The following is an 18,313-nucleotide window of genomic DNA, read 5'->3' as shown; positions in this document are numbered from 1 at the left end:
ACTTACTGCAGAGCACACAAATGCCTACAAATGCTAGAAATGTTTGCTTTCCTAGCAAAATTTGATCACAATTTGTCACACTTGTGCTCAGATGGCCAACGTCACAATGGAAAATTCACATGTAAGATGCGCGGTGGTGCCATTACGCCTCAAAGCAAAGTCAACAGTGCTATGCCCAGAATCTATCCCTGAGACAGCTAACACTTCCTCCTCGAAATGCAGAAGCTTCCTGGAAAAATTAGCAGCTGCAGTCAGCTGTAACCAAATTCTATCAGGACCAGCACTAGCTATTCTTTAGAGGGATTTAGTAAAAGAAGCTTTAGCTGGCATATCAATATGTAGATTCATAAATCAAATAGTTTTCTAGTTTTGTATACAAGAATCACAGCTGATTTATGTTAAATTATTTAACTACATGAGAGAAATAATTTAACAAGTGATTATTTCAACAACAGCAATGAGAAAAAAAATCAGTTTTACAAAAGTACATGCAATTGCGTTCAAGTACAATTAAGTTTATCTAGAGAATAGTAAGAAATTAATCCTGAAGTATTTCTCCATCTAGAAAGGAAACAAATCTGTATACTAAAATATCATCTGTTACACAGAAAAGGTAAAATCAAACCTTCAGTGTTCCTTAACTTCCACAAGCAAGAAAAAGGTTGATTTTCCTTTTTTTTTTCCTTTTTTTTTTTTAAAACCAGGCAAGAAGTTGCACATCTCTGCATCTACATTATGAACTTGCAGTCTCATGCTTATTAAAAATACAAGTATTGGCCAAATACACCAACACTGACTTAATCTTGTTTTAAACTGAAACAGGTTTAAAAACAGCATATGATCCATCCTTATTTCTGTCTCTTGTATTGAGTGCCATGAGTTTACAGAATGTTTATAGTAATGTGCAAAACAAAGGATAATGGATTCCTTCAAGCTGGTGTGAATACTTGCTCAGGAGCTCTTCTGTCAGTGAAACCATCTTATATTAGCAATGAAAAAGACTCTTCCCTCTCCCACTATTCTGTACTCTAGATAATAATTGACAAATTGAAGTATTTTGTACTAGCCACCATCAGAATATATTAAACCTATACATTAAAACTTGTACCAAAGTGCAAAGTGAGTTTACTTATCCCGTTTATATAAATGTCATGCTTGTAAAATTACATGCACTGAACACAAAAAAAAAAAAAAAAAAAAAGAAAAGAAAGGACAATACTGAAATTAACTCTTATATAAACACTTGCACATTTTTGTCTGAGTTCTCAACTGTAACAAGAACACCCACGAGCAGATACCAACCTGTTTGAGGGTTGATCAGAATACTGCCGGGTGGAATGCCTGTCGCTTCCAAGGGAAGCAAAAAGAAGCTACTGCTAGTAGGTGCCACTTGCCCATTTATGCCACCATCAAAGGAAAGAGAGTTACTAGTGCTGACAGCTGGATAGACGGCAGGCGTGCCATGAGAGGGCTGACTTAGAGCTGGCACTGGAAGAGGCTGCTGGGTGTGAGAAAGAGAACCCGTGGATGACCCTACACTACTAGAAGACTCTGAACCTAGGAAAGGAGTAATGAGAAATTGTTTTTACCTAAAGACAGAAACATCATGCTCACTTAATATATACATATACATACACACTTTTAAATGCTAACCCTTAAAGCTAAGCATAAGCACATAATTCAACAGTGGCCTTGCCAATGAAATGTTCATTCATCACCCCTGGAACACCATTACAAGATTCCTTTGGTAAACCAAGGGTCAGTTCAGCACTGCTTTGCACTCAACCATCTCTAGATCTGATTTCTGGTCAGTAAATACATCTGTATACATGCACATGCACTACAGTGCAGTTCTTCCACAGTTCTTATAACTGATGGCTCACACATTCCAAAAAGATGCATGCATACATATTGATGTACTCAAGGGTTTAGATACACCAGTTATGCACACACAAATGACAGCTATTGTACACATGCAGGCCATTGGATAACTCAGATCCATTCAGCCAAATGTCCCTTCAGATACACTACTTACATTACATGCTCTACAGACACAGCCTGCATGCAAGGAACCACTACTTTTATGTGGCTACTACTTGTCTGTGATCTGTCTCACCTGATGGACAAATTGCAGAACATTAAAAATCCCAACACACTCTTCCCAACCTCCCCTCTCCCCTGGCAATTTTAAGGCTGAAATAAAAAATGTAGCTAGAAGAAAAATGAAGTAATATGGTATTTTTAACCCGAATTAGTCTTATTTGAAGTTCAAAAAGAATACAAAATAGCTTAATGAAAGCAATTACTTTACAACTGTGAATGGCTATAAATGTTGCAAGGCAGTGGAGAACCAGACCCTGAGCTTTCTGAAAGCTAATACATATTGACAAGAGCAACTTTCCAGAAGACCAATATGGAATGGACTATAGAACTGCAGGTGCACAATCCAGCACACTTTTAATTAAGTCTTTACTGTGACACTTGTAGGACTTAGTATATCTAAGATTAAATGTAATAACTCTTCCTGACAGCCTCTATATAATCGTGAAGACTGGGGTAAAACATATCTTCCAATTTAAGTCACCCAACTGTCCTTCACAAAACATTCTAACTGCAAGCTTTTCATTTGTTAGTATGAAAAATTGGTACAGCTGCAAGCATTTGCTGATGCTGTTAGCTTTATTTTATTGCTAAAGTGAAATACAAAGCCAAGATTTGTAAATTGTGCAAAACAATTTAGCTCAGCTTCAGCAAACACTCCTGATTTTACCAGTTACTTTGTTTAGATTTCTTAACAAAGCCACTTCTAGATTATGTAGAGAAATTAGCCTGAAGTCATCACAGTTAAAGCCAATTGCATCCTTAATCAAAAAATGAGCATTTTTTCTTGCAATTAATGTTTGTTTGTTTGTTTGTTTGTTTTTTAAAGGTGTTTCTGAGAACGTACATAATTTTACAGTTTCAAAACAAATGTAAAGTACTTTTGGAACATATTTTTCAAGGCACAATGGAAAAAAATCTCTTTACCGCATTAAAGGTGTGGTAGCATACCTACAGTGTAGGGGAAGTTTCAGAGAAAGCAAAAAAAATTCACCAAGTCTCCTTAGAAACAAGTTTTATAAATGACAGGAAGGCCAACTACAACACAGATAAGCAGTGATATTCTTCTGTTCTGATTTCCACTTCCATCTTTGAAGTAGCAGACCTGTAACCCACCCATCTACTTCAAGACTCAACATTCTGCAGGGCTAAGATTATCTCTTCTATCGGATTTAATTACCATTTGAAATAGAAATATTTAATAATTGTCACTTTTGATTCACAGAAGAATTATATCCTTATTTTCTGGGATTTTGTTTTGATGTTAGTTACACATGAGCACACCTTTGAAACCCAAAGGCTTAAAGAAAATAGTATTGTTTTTCCCAGAATTTCTGACTCTTACAATTAAACATTACACTTTATTCCACTGTTCTAATTTTTTTTTCAGCAACTTAAAAATTAAGTAAACTTTTAAAGCACTTAAATCCTGGCAATGGCACTGGTCAGGTTTATAGGTTTTTATGCTGTATTACTCTAGCAGGATAGCAGCTCAGATTCTTTAGACTGCACAAAGCAGTTTGCTGTGATGAAACTAGAGCTGAACTCCAAATACATTTTGATTTGCTATTAAGTACATATGTTGATAAGTACCCTCAAATTCTTCGTAAATTTGTAATGCATTTAGTTTAAAGCCATCAGTAATTAAGTTTTAAGTTCTACTTCCTAAGTCAAAATTCTTCATTTAATTTGTAACCTGAATTCTAGTTCTCCAAGGCACTTACACACTAAAGGCCTCAGTCAGCAGTCATTCTATGCATGCAGCACCCACTGCAACCAGAGGGAGCTGAATGCATGAAGCACCTACAAGACCAAGGCCTCTATTAGCACACATCTACAATACGTGTCAAATATCAAACCAGCAGGTATTTCACTGCTAGGTGACTACGTACAGATTCTGTAGTACCTGTCTCAGATAGCCTGCCTGTGCTTTTGCTGCTTCCAGAGCTATCTCCTCTTGTCAGAACTGAGATCCCACTGAAGCTGCTGGCCTTCGTTACAGCTGGCTTCAGACTGCGGATGGAACTATCAGAGTCGGTGCTGCTCCAGGGACGGGGTTCACAATACTTCAGCTCGTTCTCAGTACTGCTCTGATGGCTGTTGGCTGACCTCCCTGATGTTTCTTTATTGACTCTGCAAGTTATAAACTAAAATTTTAGCACAAGCATCAACTGCAAAATAAAGGAAAAGGAGGGAAAAAAAAGGTGAAACGCATGCAGAATACTTGGGGATATACATATATATATATTTTAGAGAATGCATCAAATACCTAAAAATCTGTCGTCTTTGTTGTGTACTATTAGTTTCTTCCTCCTGGATTCTGTTGGCATTTTAATAAGATAGCTTAATATTTATTAAGAAAATAGAAAAGTGAGACAGAATTGAAATGCAAATTTACTTACCTTTTATCGGTGAAATAATTCTCTTGGGAACACAGGGACTGAGTGGCAAAAAAAAGTGCAGAGAAGCATTAATGGCATCTAGAACCCCAATTATGGCACACTAACAAAACAAATTGCAATTTCGAGTCTCTTCTCTCAGCTATGAACTTTGATAGCTTTCTTTATGTATAAAGCTGCCTGAAAATTTAACCTCTTTGGTGAACGATTTCCATGTTATGGGGGGAAGAAAAGCCAGCATAAAAAGAGCTATCTGTAGGAAATTAAAGCTAACTTTAGAATAGGGCTGATCAATTCATTTGTATCACTGCTTTTTATCAAGCTGCAGTTCCCTTGAATTAGGCCTTTTCTCCATGCAACATTCAGCTGATGTGACTGTGCAGGTCTGTTAGCAACATCTTGGTTGCCTTTTCCTCTGCATGAAAGTGTACAGTAACACCACTGGCTACTGCAATAACTGCATCGAATTCATCAAATACAGGCAGGCAAACAGTAAAAAGTGAAAAGGGCTATTAACAACTTGAATTATATTGTCCTTAACAAGGACTTTTAACTTCTGGTACGAAGCTTCCTAAGAGTATGATATATGGCATGCAAAAGGAAAAGGTTAAGACTCCATCCTTTTTGCTTGTAACATGGGTAAACAAAATATGTGGGTACAGCAAATTAACCTCTTGAGCTCATTACACCTACAGAATATTACAAATGTGTGAGAGCTACAGATAAGAGGCAGAAAAGTTGGTTAGAAGTACTCAACTTTGCAAGACAGTATTTACTTCTAATAATGTTGACTGAAATGGAAACGCTACTTGCAAAAAATGCACGGCTGAGCAATAATTTACTAAGTGGCACTATATGATGCTCGGAATAAGTTAATGGATTTGTATGGCTCACATATCATCATTGACACCACAAACCTATTAACTAAACTAGAGCTGCAGAATTTCATTCCACTTGACTCCACTCAAGAGAACAAACTTCCAGATTTCTGACTCAAGTTTGCACATGTGGAAATCCAGATTCTTTCATTCTTATTGATCATAAGATGCATTTGAAATAAATAGATTTTTCTCACCTGCTTCTAAGAGCAAACAAATGAAAAGGATAATCACTGCTCTCAGTAACACCTGTAATGTCTACACTACCAAAATCAAACCCGATTTTTATTAAAAGGCAAAGTAATGCACTGAAGGCAGTAATGCTAAAGAATAGAAGAAAATGTTCTCAGTGTTTCTGTGGGCTTCACGCAGTTATGATGAGAAAATAAAATAATCAGTAAGTTCCCAGACACTTCAGTATCATTTACAAACTGAGTTCACGCCACACTAATGGTTATCTGCTCAGAACTCTTCTGATATACAGAGTTTCCTGAAAAGGAACATCTCTTAACAAGGACACAGACAGCATGATCTTCTTTGATACGTACGTCTTGTGCAAATATTCTTTCTCTAGCTCTCTGATATTCTTCTTCACGTTCTTCTATGGATTTACTTCTTCTGTCATCTTTTAATCGTATTCTCATCTAAATTAAGTGATAAAGTGTCAACTTACACATGAAAGTAGTACAGATACATCACCCAATACAACCAACAGAAGTGGAAAGTAATATTTATTCACCTGGTTGTCATCTTTGTCTAAACTAGAGTTATCTCTTTTAAGGATGTACCGCTTCTGAAAGTCATCGCTCTTCTCATCCTTTATATGCTCACAAAACTTTTGGTCAGGTCTACAAAAAGTTGTTAAAAAGAAAAATTCATGGACTTGTAAAAATACACTATACATGGTGGAACCAAGTGAAATGTGTGCAATATATTTCACAGTCTATCAGTTGTGACAGATTTTGGTTGTCTGGGCAATGGGAAAAATACCAAAACCATGTACTGCTGCTTACACCTTGCACAACAAACCTGCTTTTAAAATCGCTTCCTCCTTCAAAGCATTTGCTTCAGTTTCCAATTAAGGTGGGAAGCAACCACATGCCCATGTGGAACCAGAAGTGCTCTTGAATCCAGAGCCACGCAATGGGTATTGGGCATGCACCAAAGTGAAGAAAGGTGCTTTCTGTTAGAGCTGTAATATACCTCAGAAGTCATTTCAAGGGAAAATGAATGATAAGGAAATACAGGGAAAGGAGAAAGCATTTATATTTAGAAGCTTCTAAAACATAATCAAGTAGAAATAAACAAGAGAAGAAAAATGACACAACAGTGAGGGCAAGCAAGAGATCAAAGCGAGAGGAAAAAGCAATATATTCTTTTGGTACTTTATCTACTTTGTGAAAGGAAGTGAAATGGTTTGCAAACTTTCTTATTAAAAAACAAATACCAACGGCCTAGACAATGAACCTGCTACTACTACAGTAAGATTTTCTCAGACAATCAGGAAGAATTTGCCTATTGAAAGACAAAATGTATATGCACCCTTCTCTGTATCTTTACTCGTTACTCAAGGTATTTATTTAAAACCAGGAGATCTTTGTAAAACAGCCAAGCCTAACTATTAGTTACTGGATGCCCAAATGTAATTAGCAGGCATTTCAGAGAACCTTTAGACTGTCTTACCTCTTTCTTTTTTAGGTCTCTGAATTTACTGCCCTGCAATCACCAACTTCCCACTCCACTGAGACGTCCCAGTATGCACTGGGTTGTTGATGTCAGTAACATCACTGATCGGCGCTGGAGCCGGGAATCTGCCTATGAGGAAAAGGTAAGTTTGGTTTTATTCAACATGGAGCAGATCTCCAAGGTTTTCTTTCTAAATTCTTATTTTATATCCAAAGTGATTTAAAATAAGAATGCTGAAAACATTAAGATTCTTCTTGTCTGCAGGTTGGATGAAATGCCTGCTAATTAATAGCTATGCCTACATGGGGCTTCCAGAGGCCAGTTAAAATAAAATAAAATAATAAAAAAAAATAATATATATATATATTAAAAAATAACAACAACAAGAAATCATATTTTAGAAGTTCTTATTCCACACTTGTGCATGTGAAGCTTCAGTCTAGGGGTGCCGGTAGATGTAAAGACAACAGATTTGAAATGTATGCCTTTGTAATTCATTTCTGATGGAGTATGTAGAGCCAAATCAAAAACAAACACAAAAAGTCTTAAGTTTTTCTAGCCAATATTTAGTCTGATAACTTCTGAGATGGAAACTATCTGCTTAAATAAAATTTCAGTATGGTATGTTGTTTCAGTTCTACTAATTCTTAAATTAGGGTGGATAATAAGATTTTATTCCTTCAAAGCTGCAGAGAGTCTACGATGAGGATGCAGGAGCTGAGAACTCCTACTTTCATGGTCATATCAGAGTGCTTAAAGAAAAAAGAGTCATGCAAATTTATTCAGTTAAAGCTAGAAACTAGGTAACACAAAACTTAAATATAATCAACACATTAACCCTTCATCTTTCTGTGGTGAGAGAAGGAGACAGAGCAAGTGCAGAATAGAGAATAGCTGGGTCCTGAGAACAAGAGTGCCAATTACACATGGAGCTTGGCGATGCTCTGAGTCCCGTGCTAGCATTTCATAACAGTTCTTTTTCTAGTGGTTTCTCCAAGAACTCCCCAACCATCACAATAAAGCAGCATGCAGAGTTGTTAACCTGGTGAGATCTACAGGCAGTGTTATTCCAATAACAGATTTCAAAGCCTGAATTTTTGCAGTAGACTTTTACAGTACGAAAACCAAAGCTCAGCAAGTATTTTCCACTCTATTCAGCCCATCAGAACGTGGCCCTGTTCTAAGGTAAGTGCTGGTCCTGCTTTGATCCAAATGAAAGGAGGTACTTGAAGCTGGTATTAATTTTTAAACAGGTAATAGTTGATGTAATATGGAAACAGTTCATAGGGCATCTCTGCGAGAAAAGCAACAAGACAGCATACTTTTGTATCGCTAAACCTTCGAACATGCAACAGATCACATTATTATGTAACACTCAGAACACCTCTCCTTGCTGCACGCTTCCTAATGAACAGACAAACCCCTATTGCTACAGATTCAGCATCATTGCATAATATATCCCAAGAGTTAAATATATGTACCATAAGGTTTTTTCCGGACTTTTACACTTACATTCTTGTATTGCTAGTTTTATTAACTATGACTGACTTCCCACTCTGGTCCACGTTGTGCTCTAATCCAAAGTAAGCAGCTACCCTGTGCAACAGCATTCTATGATAAGATGTCATTGGGGGAAATTTTTTTCTTGGAGCTCTGGAAGAAAGGAATAGTAGCTTTATTTAATAAACAGGAACACTCTTGAATTTTTTTTTCCTATAAGAGTACAGTACTTACTCATTATTACCAATGAAATCTAAAATTTCCTGTTCTAATTTCAGCAGCATCATTCTGTCCCTGAAAATAAAAACACAGCAACTCACATATGAGATACTCCAATAACTCCGGCTGTATTCATCTTAAGAATACACAGATAGTATCTATGACCAAGGAATGATGGAAAACTATAAATAGGACCATCAAGTGTCTAATGCAGTATTTATTTATTTTTAGGAGAAAGTACTCATTTTCCACTAAGCTGTATTTTATTTAACTCACACTGTTCTCATCTCAGAAAAAACAGTACAAAGAGCCTGCAAGTAATCTCTTCCTGGTACTATCAGTAGAAAGTGCAGCCATTGAGAAGGCTCAAGAAGGGAAACAGTGACTAGGTTTGTTCTTGTTGGTCAGCATGGGTAGCAAGATCTGCAGAGGCCTCAAGTGCCCCTTGAAGTCTGAATCACAGGATCACAGAGAAACAGAGTAGGTGCTGGTAACAGAAGGCTTTCCTACAACATACTTACAACTGAGTAGTAGTTAAAAGCTGGCACACACTGCAATGTGATGTTAAGAGAACATAAAAAACTAAAACGGAAGGTGAATGAAATGAGTATTACCTGAAACACCATAAAATAATCTCAAAAATGCAAATGCCAATTTTGATATCTCATTAGCATATAACAAAACTAACTGTCAAAAGGTCATTGTTTGACAGCAGGTAAACCCCCAGCAGGCCTTTGCCTATAAATTTATTGTTTTCACTCAGATGATTTATGACCTCCAGTAGGGCCATAGAAAGAGACTAATACAGGCCTATCTAATTTTTCTGTGTTCTCTATAGGACAAAATGTGTTGGTCCATTATGATAATCTTTTCTTTTGTTCCCTCCTGCACTCCTCCAATTAAATGGAATATCAGTGCATTGTCACATCATAAATCATACTATAATATAAGCAACTAACAATTAACAGGAATATCTTTTATAAGAGCAGTGCAATTCTACTAAGCTCATTTCATGCCATGTATGTTAAGCCGCACATCTAGTATTAAACTGCTGATCTGAGGGCAAGAATAAAGCAGACACACATTGTACAGGAAATTTCAAAGCAACAGAATCACATCAACTTTTCCTAACAAATGATGGACTTGGACTAGGTCAGATTTGATTTCTGACATGTAAATTGAAGATGCATGTGCCTATGGTTTATATATTACATATTTAAAGAAGCTGCCTATAAATTAAGTACAGGACAGGTTAAGGTGAAAGAAGGCAATCTGGTATCTAACAAGCAGACGCTAAATGAGCACAGATCTTAAAGAGTCTCTTCAGATGAGAGTTGCACACAGACAGAACTCAATATTTGCTCATTAAACTAGAAAAGCATTTACAACAGGTCAGGGTCCTGAACCTGTGTTCATATAACACACGAACTACAGAGGATTGGTGTTTCAGATAGCCTCCACAACAAAGTCTCATCCTAATAATTGATGCAATGGTAAACATCTAAAAGAAAAAAAATAAAATAACAATAATAATAATCATAATGAAAACCAAAAGAAACACCAACAAAACACGATGCTATACCAGAGACAGAAAAGCTGCCAGTTGATTTTGCTGATGCTTACCTGGGATTATTTTTCAGTGTATTTACTAAAAATTCATGAAGATCTATACCAGTGGAATCTGTGTACTCTTGGCTGGAATCTAAAGGTAGGGTGGGAGAGAGCAGAATTACATTTTGAAAAACAAACAAACAAAAACCAAACCACCAAACTGATACTTTTCACAATTATTGATGAACATCGTATTTATGGATTGATACTGTTTGTCCAGTAGACACGTGGCAACAAAGGTTTGAAGTAAAACAAAACAAAAAACAAAGCTGAACAACCCTGTCTCTCTGAATTGTCCAATTCAAGCAGAGCACAAGAGGCAAAAGCTTCAGTACCACTGTCAGTCTTATTAACACACTGCTTACACCTTGAAGGAGTATATTATCATTGAGTCATTTCATTTCCATCAACTCTCCAAGTTTTCTCCAACATGCTACACTGCACTGTTGTATACACTTTCATGGACCAGCAGCTGATATACAGAAAGACTGGGTGCTGCCCAAATAACAACGTGTGTCACTGAAATACTTTAACAACAGACCTTTCCCTTCACCAGCATGTTCCACAGTTACAATCTCAGAATTATAAGCTAGAGATGGTTTAATAGTTTTGGAACTACATTTCTTTCAAGAATAACAAAAGTGTCAACCAATGCCCGAAGTAGGCACAGCTCAAACTTAGATGCCTCAACCCTTACTGTTCTAGGCCTTTTTGTGCTTAGTATGGAGCACGTCATTTTGAAGACTGACATTTATAAATGCAGCCAAGTTCTGCACCCTGGTACTTTTTGTTTCATGAATGCCTGGTTACCAGCTGGGACAAGATGTACAGAAATGTTACATGAAGAAGGCCTTATGGAATTGAGAAAGAGAGAAGACAAACAAGTGCTAGCAGTGTCATGAGAAGAATAGCAGGTTTAAAGATATTTCCTACATATTGGTTGATACAAGATGCCTGGATATGACTTCTGTCTCATTTATTTAAAGGAAGAGCTGTTCAATGAATTGCCAACTTATATGCAATAAATGTGGCAAAAGGTAACATGGACAGAGACCATGATCATTAATTTCTGCAGTTCTATTCCACATAGAACAGACCTTCAGTCCAGTCTGCAGGAATATTAACATGCATGCATCATACTTGTCATTCTAATGTACTGAGTTCAATCCTTACTCCAAGGAATTCTTATAATCTAGACTCTAGCAAAAGCATGTGCGTGAATGACCATATAGTCAGGTGAACAAGACACAATGAAATATTAATCATAAACACGTGCAAAAATCCCCTGTGGTTTGTGCCAACAGAGCATTCCTAGACAGTGGAACTCTTTCTTCATTCAAACAAACTTCTAGTCATAAGAAAGCAATGTAGTTTTTTACATTTTAAAAAACTCTTCCAGTAAAAAAATTTCAGACAAGATCATTGATAAATTCTGAAAACACTGATAAAAAAATACAAACTAATAGCAGAATGACGGATAGCAAACCTCTTGATAACATTTTTCTGTGCAATTTATCACTGGACTTCTCCTTTTCCGTTTCATCTTTCGCAGGCTTTTCTTCTTTTTCACAACTCTGTGACAACTGGATTTGAATTTTCTCCTGTCAAAAGTAAAAGTCTGTCATCATGGCAATTATTTCAAACAAACAATATCTGTCTGCGGCAGAACTTTCTGCACTATGTCACCTGCAAAAATGAAGTAGTAGCAAGGAAAGTAACTGTCTTCATTTTCTTTCTGATCACACATACACTCTAGACAAACAAAACCAAGTTACTTGCTAGCAAATCAAAAACTATTGAGAAGACTCAGAAAGCAATAAATATTTTAGAATTTAGATTCATTTCCAGGCTATTTCAAAGTGAGTCTGAAGTATCTTGAGACATAAAGAAAATATTCCAATTTTTATATGAATTCTACATACCTATGTTTTTAGGTAGTGTGCATCATCTATATTTCCCCCTCCATTACGGAATAAAACAAATCCTTCAATCTCGTTGACAGACAGACCACTGCTATCAGATTCACACACACAAAGATGAAATACTTAGAGTAGAATATACCAAGGCTAAATTTGCAAACTTTAATGCAATCAAGGCTTAGATTCCTCTTGTGTATTTTGATAATGTATCTTTGTGTGCAGTCATCTCAAAAACCCACCTTTCTATACAACACAGGCGAATTATCATGAAACCCTTTTCCCAGGTAGAGCAAAACAGAACTTTCCTTTTAAAGACAAGTGACACAACAGTTCCCTAACGAGTGGACAAGTAACATCTTGTTTTTCGTTCCTCTTTTATCTTTAACTAAACTACTAATGAAGGACTATCATATCTCAGACAGCAAAAACATACTAAGATGAGAGGAACAGAAACAAATTCCTTATTGGAGTGGTCCCAAGATGTGGACCATTGATCCTGACCTGTAAGAGCACTCCACATTCCTTTTACCTGGAAGTTTCTCAAACATCTGTTTTGCTTCCCCAGAGATAACTGAGTTTATGCTGTTACCCATCCCATTGTAGAAGATGCAATTCTTCCCAACCCAGCTCACAGAGCTGCCCCACAGCTATTTGTCTACCACTCTCCTATCCTGCAAACACAGTCAGGATTTACCAAGGCTAAAGACCGTTTCACATGCAAACACCTCTTGGCACAACCTCAGCTAACACAAATTGTTTGTCACTACAAAGTTAACAGTGACTGTCCACCTAGCAGCTATGCAACTGCTACTTCAAAAAACAAAACCAAACATGGTGATTGTCATATTAAGAAATAAATCGTGCCTCAGATCTACCAAGGCAACATGCTATTCTCCATTTTAAAATACACTACAAAATTAAGTCCCTTATGACTTTTCATAGTCTGATTTTCTCTTATTTGAACATTGATTGGATAGGTTTAGAGTACATAGAGTACATAGCCAAAGTTTTTAAAAAATCATATAGCAATAGTTCAGTCAAAGGATTTCAGAGCAAGTAATCATTTTTATGCTTCTTTCTGCAACAAGAGCTAAAAACGAGAGCCATCTGAACAGCCAATTCTATTACGACCAATTCTACTTCAAAGTGTGACACAGAACTGTGTACCAAAGGGCATTTTCTTGTGATTTCATGCTTTACAACCTATAGCATCTAATTAAGCGTGACCTACTTCATGGGAAAGCCACTGGAAAATACTTTAGCTTCTGTTCCTTAGAATTTTCATTTAATCCCACTATAGTGATAGCTCGTCTCTGCCAGCCTACTGAATTAACACTTTGTTGTAAAGCAAATGACCTTCCAATCTCAAATCCTAAATGCAGAAGCATGAATTATCATCAAATTTTGACTTTAAAAAAGCCAAAAAGCAAAGAACAAACATACAAACAAACCTAACCCATAAAAAATCTGAAAAATGCCTGCAGCTTAATACACTTGAATAAAGAGAAAGGAGCCAAGAAGCTTTACAGAGCAGTTACTCAAAGGATCTGCATTCTGGGTTCTCAGCTTTCACCATCACTCTCTAAAATCAGCCACAATCTCAATTCACTCGAGTCAATTTAAACCATCATTACAGACTTTGTTGATTGCCATCTTCTGTTTTCATTTTTCCCACTTTGGGTTGTTTCATTTTGTTAGAGAAGTTCCATCTTTTAGCAATCAATTTGCTGGTTACCCATATCAATGTCACAGACACAAAGCCAGCTTTTTCTTATTAAGAGCTGATTAATCAACCTGATCTAGTATTTATACTTCATGTATCAGAGTGTACAGAATCAGAACAATCCCAGCAGCTAAGGTTAGACAAAGGATGGCAAAAGAATAAAGAAATAGTGTATTACAAAGGTAAAATAAGCTGCGTATATTGCAAAGCGCAAAGGAGAAATTCCCACAAGACACTGCAACAAATGTCACCTGCAGAGAATGATAACTATGAGAGTCTGTGATTTTAAACCATTAAGTGTGTGGTGTCATACAGTGCAAGAGTACTAAAAAATCCTGATGACTTATGTTTGAAATATGCAGTGGATGAACAGTTCGTCCAATGAGGATTGTCTCCTCTTGGAATAAGATGCAGTGACACAGCTAAGCCCTACTGCCTCAACCCTCATCTCCTAGTCACTTTCAGTAGCCTTACAGGAAACATTACAGGATAATAGATCACAGCACGCGGCATCAACTTTTCTGTTGTCTTTTTATCTCTTACTCCACATGCTGTACAGCTCTTCCTAAGAATTGGATTTTTTATTACATCAGCTGGCCCGGTTTCCAAATTTCTCCAGTTAACTCTTCAAGTACGTTACAGAAGGACTGGGAAAAACACTGTTTTCACAGTTCCAAGAACAAATCCTAGACACAGACTTTGTGGCTCATTCCTATGATGTTTAATTAGTTTGAGTTCTCACACTCTTTCACTCCCCAAAACTGAAATGCATCTCTCACAGCAACAAATTCTCACCCGCTCCTACTGGTTCCTTTGCTTGTTACACAAAGTGAGACTTTTCACAAAAAGACAGTTCAGAAGCTTTGCAGATAACAGCAAAATAAGTCAGTATGAAGATGAACAATAATTAAACTTTTGTTAGGAGTGAAAACAAGAACAGCATGAAAACCATTTCAACGCCCATCGTCCATACCCAAACTAGGACTGGTAACAGTATTGCACTCTAGGGATAAAGTCAGAGAAGCTGGACTTTAAAGCATTTTATATATTTTATCCAGTATTTAGGATTTTCTTTGAATATATAAACAAATTAATCTTCAGCAATACCTCAGGCATGCGTTCAGACAACCACCCGCAGTTATTAATAACATGCATAAATTCACTCAAAACACCAAATTTTAAAACTGCTTAAATCATCTAAATATAAAGCTGTTAAATTATGCTGCATATCAACCACGCTGTTTTCCTGGCTGTCTTAATGAAGGCACACAGCATTAACTACCACGCACTGTAATGCTAGAAAAATGGAAGAACTAACAAAGCCTCGCTCCTTGCATTCCCTGATACCAGTCACTGTTGTTCAGAACAGCAGATTCTTTACCAGACATCACCATCACTATTAAAGCTGTACTGATGTTTTTTAAATTAAATATGTTATCTACATATTTAAAGAGCATCCAAAAGACTTTCTTCTGAATAGTAAGTTACTTCAACTTGTTTCAAAACTTCAGTAATGTGACTTTTACCTGGAGGTCCTGTGATATTTCAGCTGTAGGAGGTGGTGGATATTCTTCACATACAGCAAGGCTCCGAACTAACTTTAACTTTGTGTTTGACTAAAGGAAAGTATGTAAAATTAAAAACTATGGCTTATCAAAGTTCCACGAAGATACCAGAAGCCGTTATATTTTCCATTCAATTTACATAAAACAAATTGGCTGAGAACAGCTTTTTTAATATTTTCAATAAATTACTTCCTTCAGGAAGAAAATACCAAAGCAATGGCAGTTCTAAAGGCACTATCAAGCACAACAGAGCACATCTAATGGAAAGGAAATAAAATCTTTGGGAAAGTGTTTCTGTCCATCCATAACAATAAGAAGCCACCAAAAATATAAAGGCAAACCACAAAAGCAGACAACTAGGCAAGACAAAAAAATCCAACAGAATAAAACAAAGCTTCATCGCCAGAAAAGAAAGGGTAAAACTAAAGGCACTGTTCACAACGTAACAAGGCTTCATATCAAGCACGGAGGGCTTCCTCAGCATGCCAGCACACAAGTCTACTGTACCTTCGACCTTTTTGCTGTCTGTCCAAAAGCCTGCACTGGCCGCTGAATGATAGGCACAACAGAAAAGGTTTATATTAAACTTAATAGTTCAACTCATTCATGTAAAAGTCTGCATAACAGAGAAAGATTTAACAGTTATTGCTGATGTGATGGTCAAGACTATGAAAGCAACAGCAGGTGCTTTTGGCTGAAGGACTGTATGCTTTCCCTTCTTCATTGTGCCTGTTCTCAAGCTCTCTTTCTTCATTTGTAACAGAAGACATTTATAAAAAAGATGTAACAATAGACATCTTACAAACGTAAGCATTAATCTCACTCAGTAAGATCCACGTAGTTTGAACTCCCTGCTACCTCCTGCATTTAAAATTCTCCTGTCCCAATTCCCTTGGTAACATGAGTTTGTTTTTATAAATTTTCCTCCCATTCCTGAAACCTATCTGGAAAAATGACGGTATGGAAGGAGAGGGAAGAAGAAAAAAGCCCCTACAATGTAATTAATATATGTGCTAATGATTATTTAATTTACATTTTATAAATAATTAAAAGATTAGGAGCTATAAAGAACAACTTTAGAACAGGTTGCTGATCAAAAGTTTTGCTTTAGTTAAGCAGTTTACTACCCAAGGACACACTCACTTCCAAGATTCCAAGATTACCACAATTCTGGGACAGCATGCATCACTGAAATGTACATTCAGAGCAAAGAAGTGTTTGACAGGCTTTTAACCTCCAAGTTTGAACAAATTCCTGTGACAGCTCCACAGGTACAGAGGCACTCACAGTGCTGTAACAGATTAAGTACTGGTTTCACTACAGAACTCAAACTGATGAATGTTCAAGCCTTTAATAGAACTGGTTTCACTAAGAGTAAGCCTAACAATTGTATGTGAGAGGTAACATCCGTAATACTGTTTCAGATCTCATTTAATGGACAACATTCCCTTTTAAATGAAAAGCTACGAAACAACAACAGCTACTTTCTGTCACTTTCCTCAAGTATCAAGTGTGTTTTTTGCCCCAGCTTCAGTGAAGAGCAGAAGGGCTGCTTGTTTAAGTATTACTCATTTCACTGTGTGAAGGACCTTAAATAGCACTGAAAGCAAACTGAACTGCTATGTCTTTTCTTTTTTCCCCTGAAATTTTGAGCACAGTTCAGCTTTTCCCATACCTTCAACAATAGAGACAGCCTTGTTGGTGTCTGAAAAACATTTTGTCCTTTTATCATCTGCTGAAATTACGCATAGTTTACTGAAAGCTGGCACTCTGTATATCCTGAGCAAAGTTTGCATCATATCAAGCTACAGAGTTTTAAGAATGGGATGCTTTCCCAACCCTTATCGATTAACACTGAACCAATTACCCCAGGTGAGTTCAAATATAGGGTACATAGTGTAGTAAAGTAATTGTAAAAGTAGACCTGAACAAAAGAGGTTTTCACCTTTCTACTAAACCAGACTGATTTTAAAACCACTTAAGTGTTAGAGTCCTACCTACCAACTGTACATAGCTTTGCAAAGACAGAAAAAACAGCATGATCTATGGTTACTTCCTGTCTTGTACTGGTGAGTACTGACAGCAATTTTCCATGACACAGGAGAAGATGACTAATGATCAAAATTGGAAAAAATAGTTTCACCATTGGCCACAGAAGCATTTTCAACAGTTCAAAAGCTGAACAGTATCTATCTAATCATGGGCCTATTAGAAATCACTAAGTCACATTCTGGAAACAAAGGTAGTACTGAAGAGACCAAAATAGCTGAGAATGAGGCAGAGAAAGGCTCCAGGGAACTCAGCTGTGGAACAGAGAAACTAAAAGCTCCGTGCCACTCTTATATTGCTCAAAAAGCCCAGGAAAGATACCCATGTACTCTAATGAGACATTTTTCACATTCCCATTGTACGCAACAGCAGTTTGGTGCACAACATCCCAAAATAATCTAGAAGTTGGTCAAAGCTGCACATCAAAATGTAATGAGCTGTTACTCAAATATGGAGTCCCAGAAGCATACAAACCGTGATAGGTTGAGACAGAGGAACAATTGTAGCTAGTTTCTTACTTGATTGTAAAGAAATTAAATTGCAACTTAGAAAGCAATATCTCTATTTGCTCTATCAGCTACCATTGGACAAGTGATGTTAACAGAATACAGATACACACACTTGCTGAGCCCTACACTGACTAGGCTCCACTTCACAACTGTCT

General features: G+C 36.8%; 1 protein-coding gene and 1 long non-coding RNA gene across 19 annotated transcripts in view; one reads left to right on the top strand and one right to left on the bottom strand.

Moving 5' to 3' along the window:
• The window catches only part of R3HDM1 (R3H domain containing 1), a 64,334-nt gene that overhangs the window by 19,843 nt on the left and 26,178 nt on the right, over positions 1 to 18,313 (bottom strand). For 10 of the 18 annotated variants that reach the window (XM_015868859.2, XM_015868857.2, XM_015868856.2 and 7 more), the window contains 12 exons: positions 16,108 to 16,149; positions 15,562 to 15,651; positions 11,880 to 11,994; positions 10,406 to 10,484; positions 8,798 to 8,857; positions 8,576 to 8,716; positions 6,117 to 6,225; positions 5,926 to 6,021; positions 4,503 to 4,540; positions 4,370 to 4,420; positions 4,007 to 4,233; positions 1,303 to 1,557 (listed from right to left, as the gene is read on the bottom strand). In XM_015868859.2, coding sequence (XP_015724345.1) covers positions 1,303 to 1,557; positions 4,007 to 4,233; positions 4,370 to 4,420; positions 4,503 to 4,540; positions 5,926 to 6,021; positions 6,117 to 6,225; positions 8,576 to 8,716; positions 8,798 to 8,857; positions 10,406 to 10,484; positions 11,880 to 11,994; positions 15,562 to 15,651; positions 16,108 to 16,149 — 1,303 coding nt within the window. The remainder of the gene's footprint in view (positions 1 to 1,302; positions 1,558 to 4,006; positions 4,234 to 4,369; positions 4,421 to 4,502; positions 4,541 to 5,925; positions 6,022 to 6,116; positions 6,226 to 8,575; positions 8,717 to 8,797; positions 8,858 to 10,405; positions 10,485 to 11,879; positions 11,995 to 15,561; positions 15,652 to 16,107; positions 16,150 to 18,313) is intronic. The other 8 variants (XM_015868864.2, XM_015868865.2, XM_015868863.2 and 5 more) reach the window with 8 other exon arrangements.
• Positions 1 to 18,313, top strand: part of LOC107316882 — a 44,861-nt gene that overhangs the window by 24,554 nt on the left and 1,994 nt on the right. The window contains exon 3 of the long non-coding RNA XR_001556626.2: positions 7,076 to 7,205. This is a non-coding gene — a long non-coding RNA (uncharacterized LOC107316882). The remainder of the gene's footprint in view (positions 1 to 7,075; positions 7,206 to 18,313) is intronic.

The sequence above is a fragment of the Coturnix japonica genome, chromosome 7, assembly GCF_001577835.2.
Source record: "Coturnix japonica isolate 7356 chromosome 7, Coturnix japonica 2.1, whole genome shotgun sequence".
NCBI lineage: Eukaryota > Metazoa > Chordata > Aves > Galliformes > Phasianidae > Coturnix > Coturnix japonica.
The sequence above is the reverse complement of the archived record's forward strand: the minus strand, read 5'-3'. Positions and strand labels throughout refer to the sequence as shown.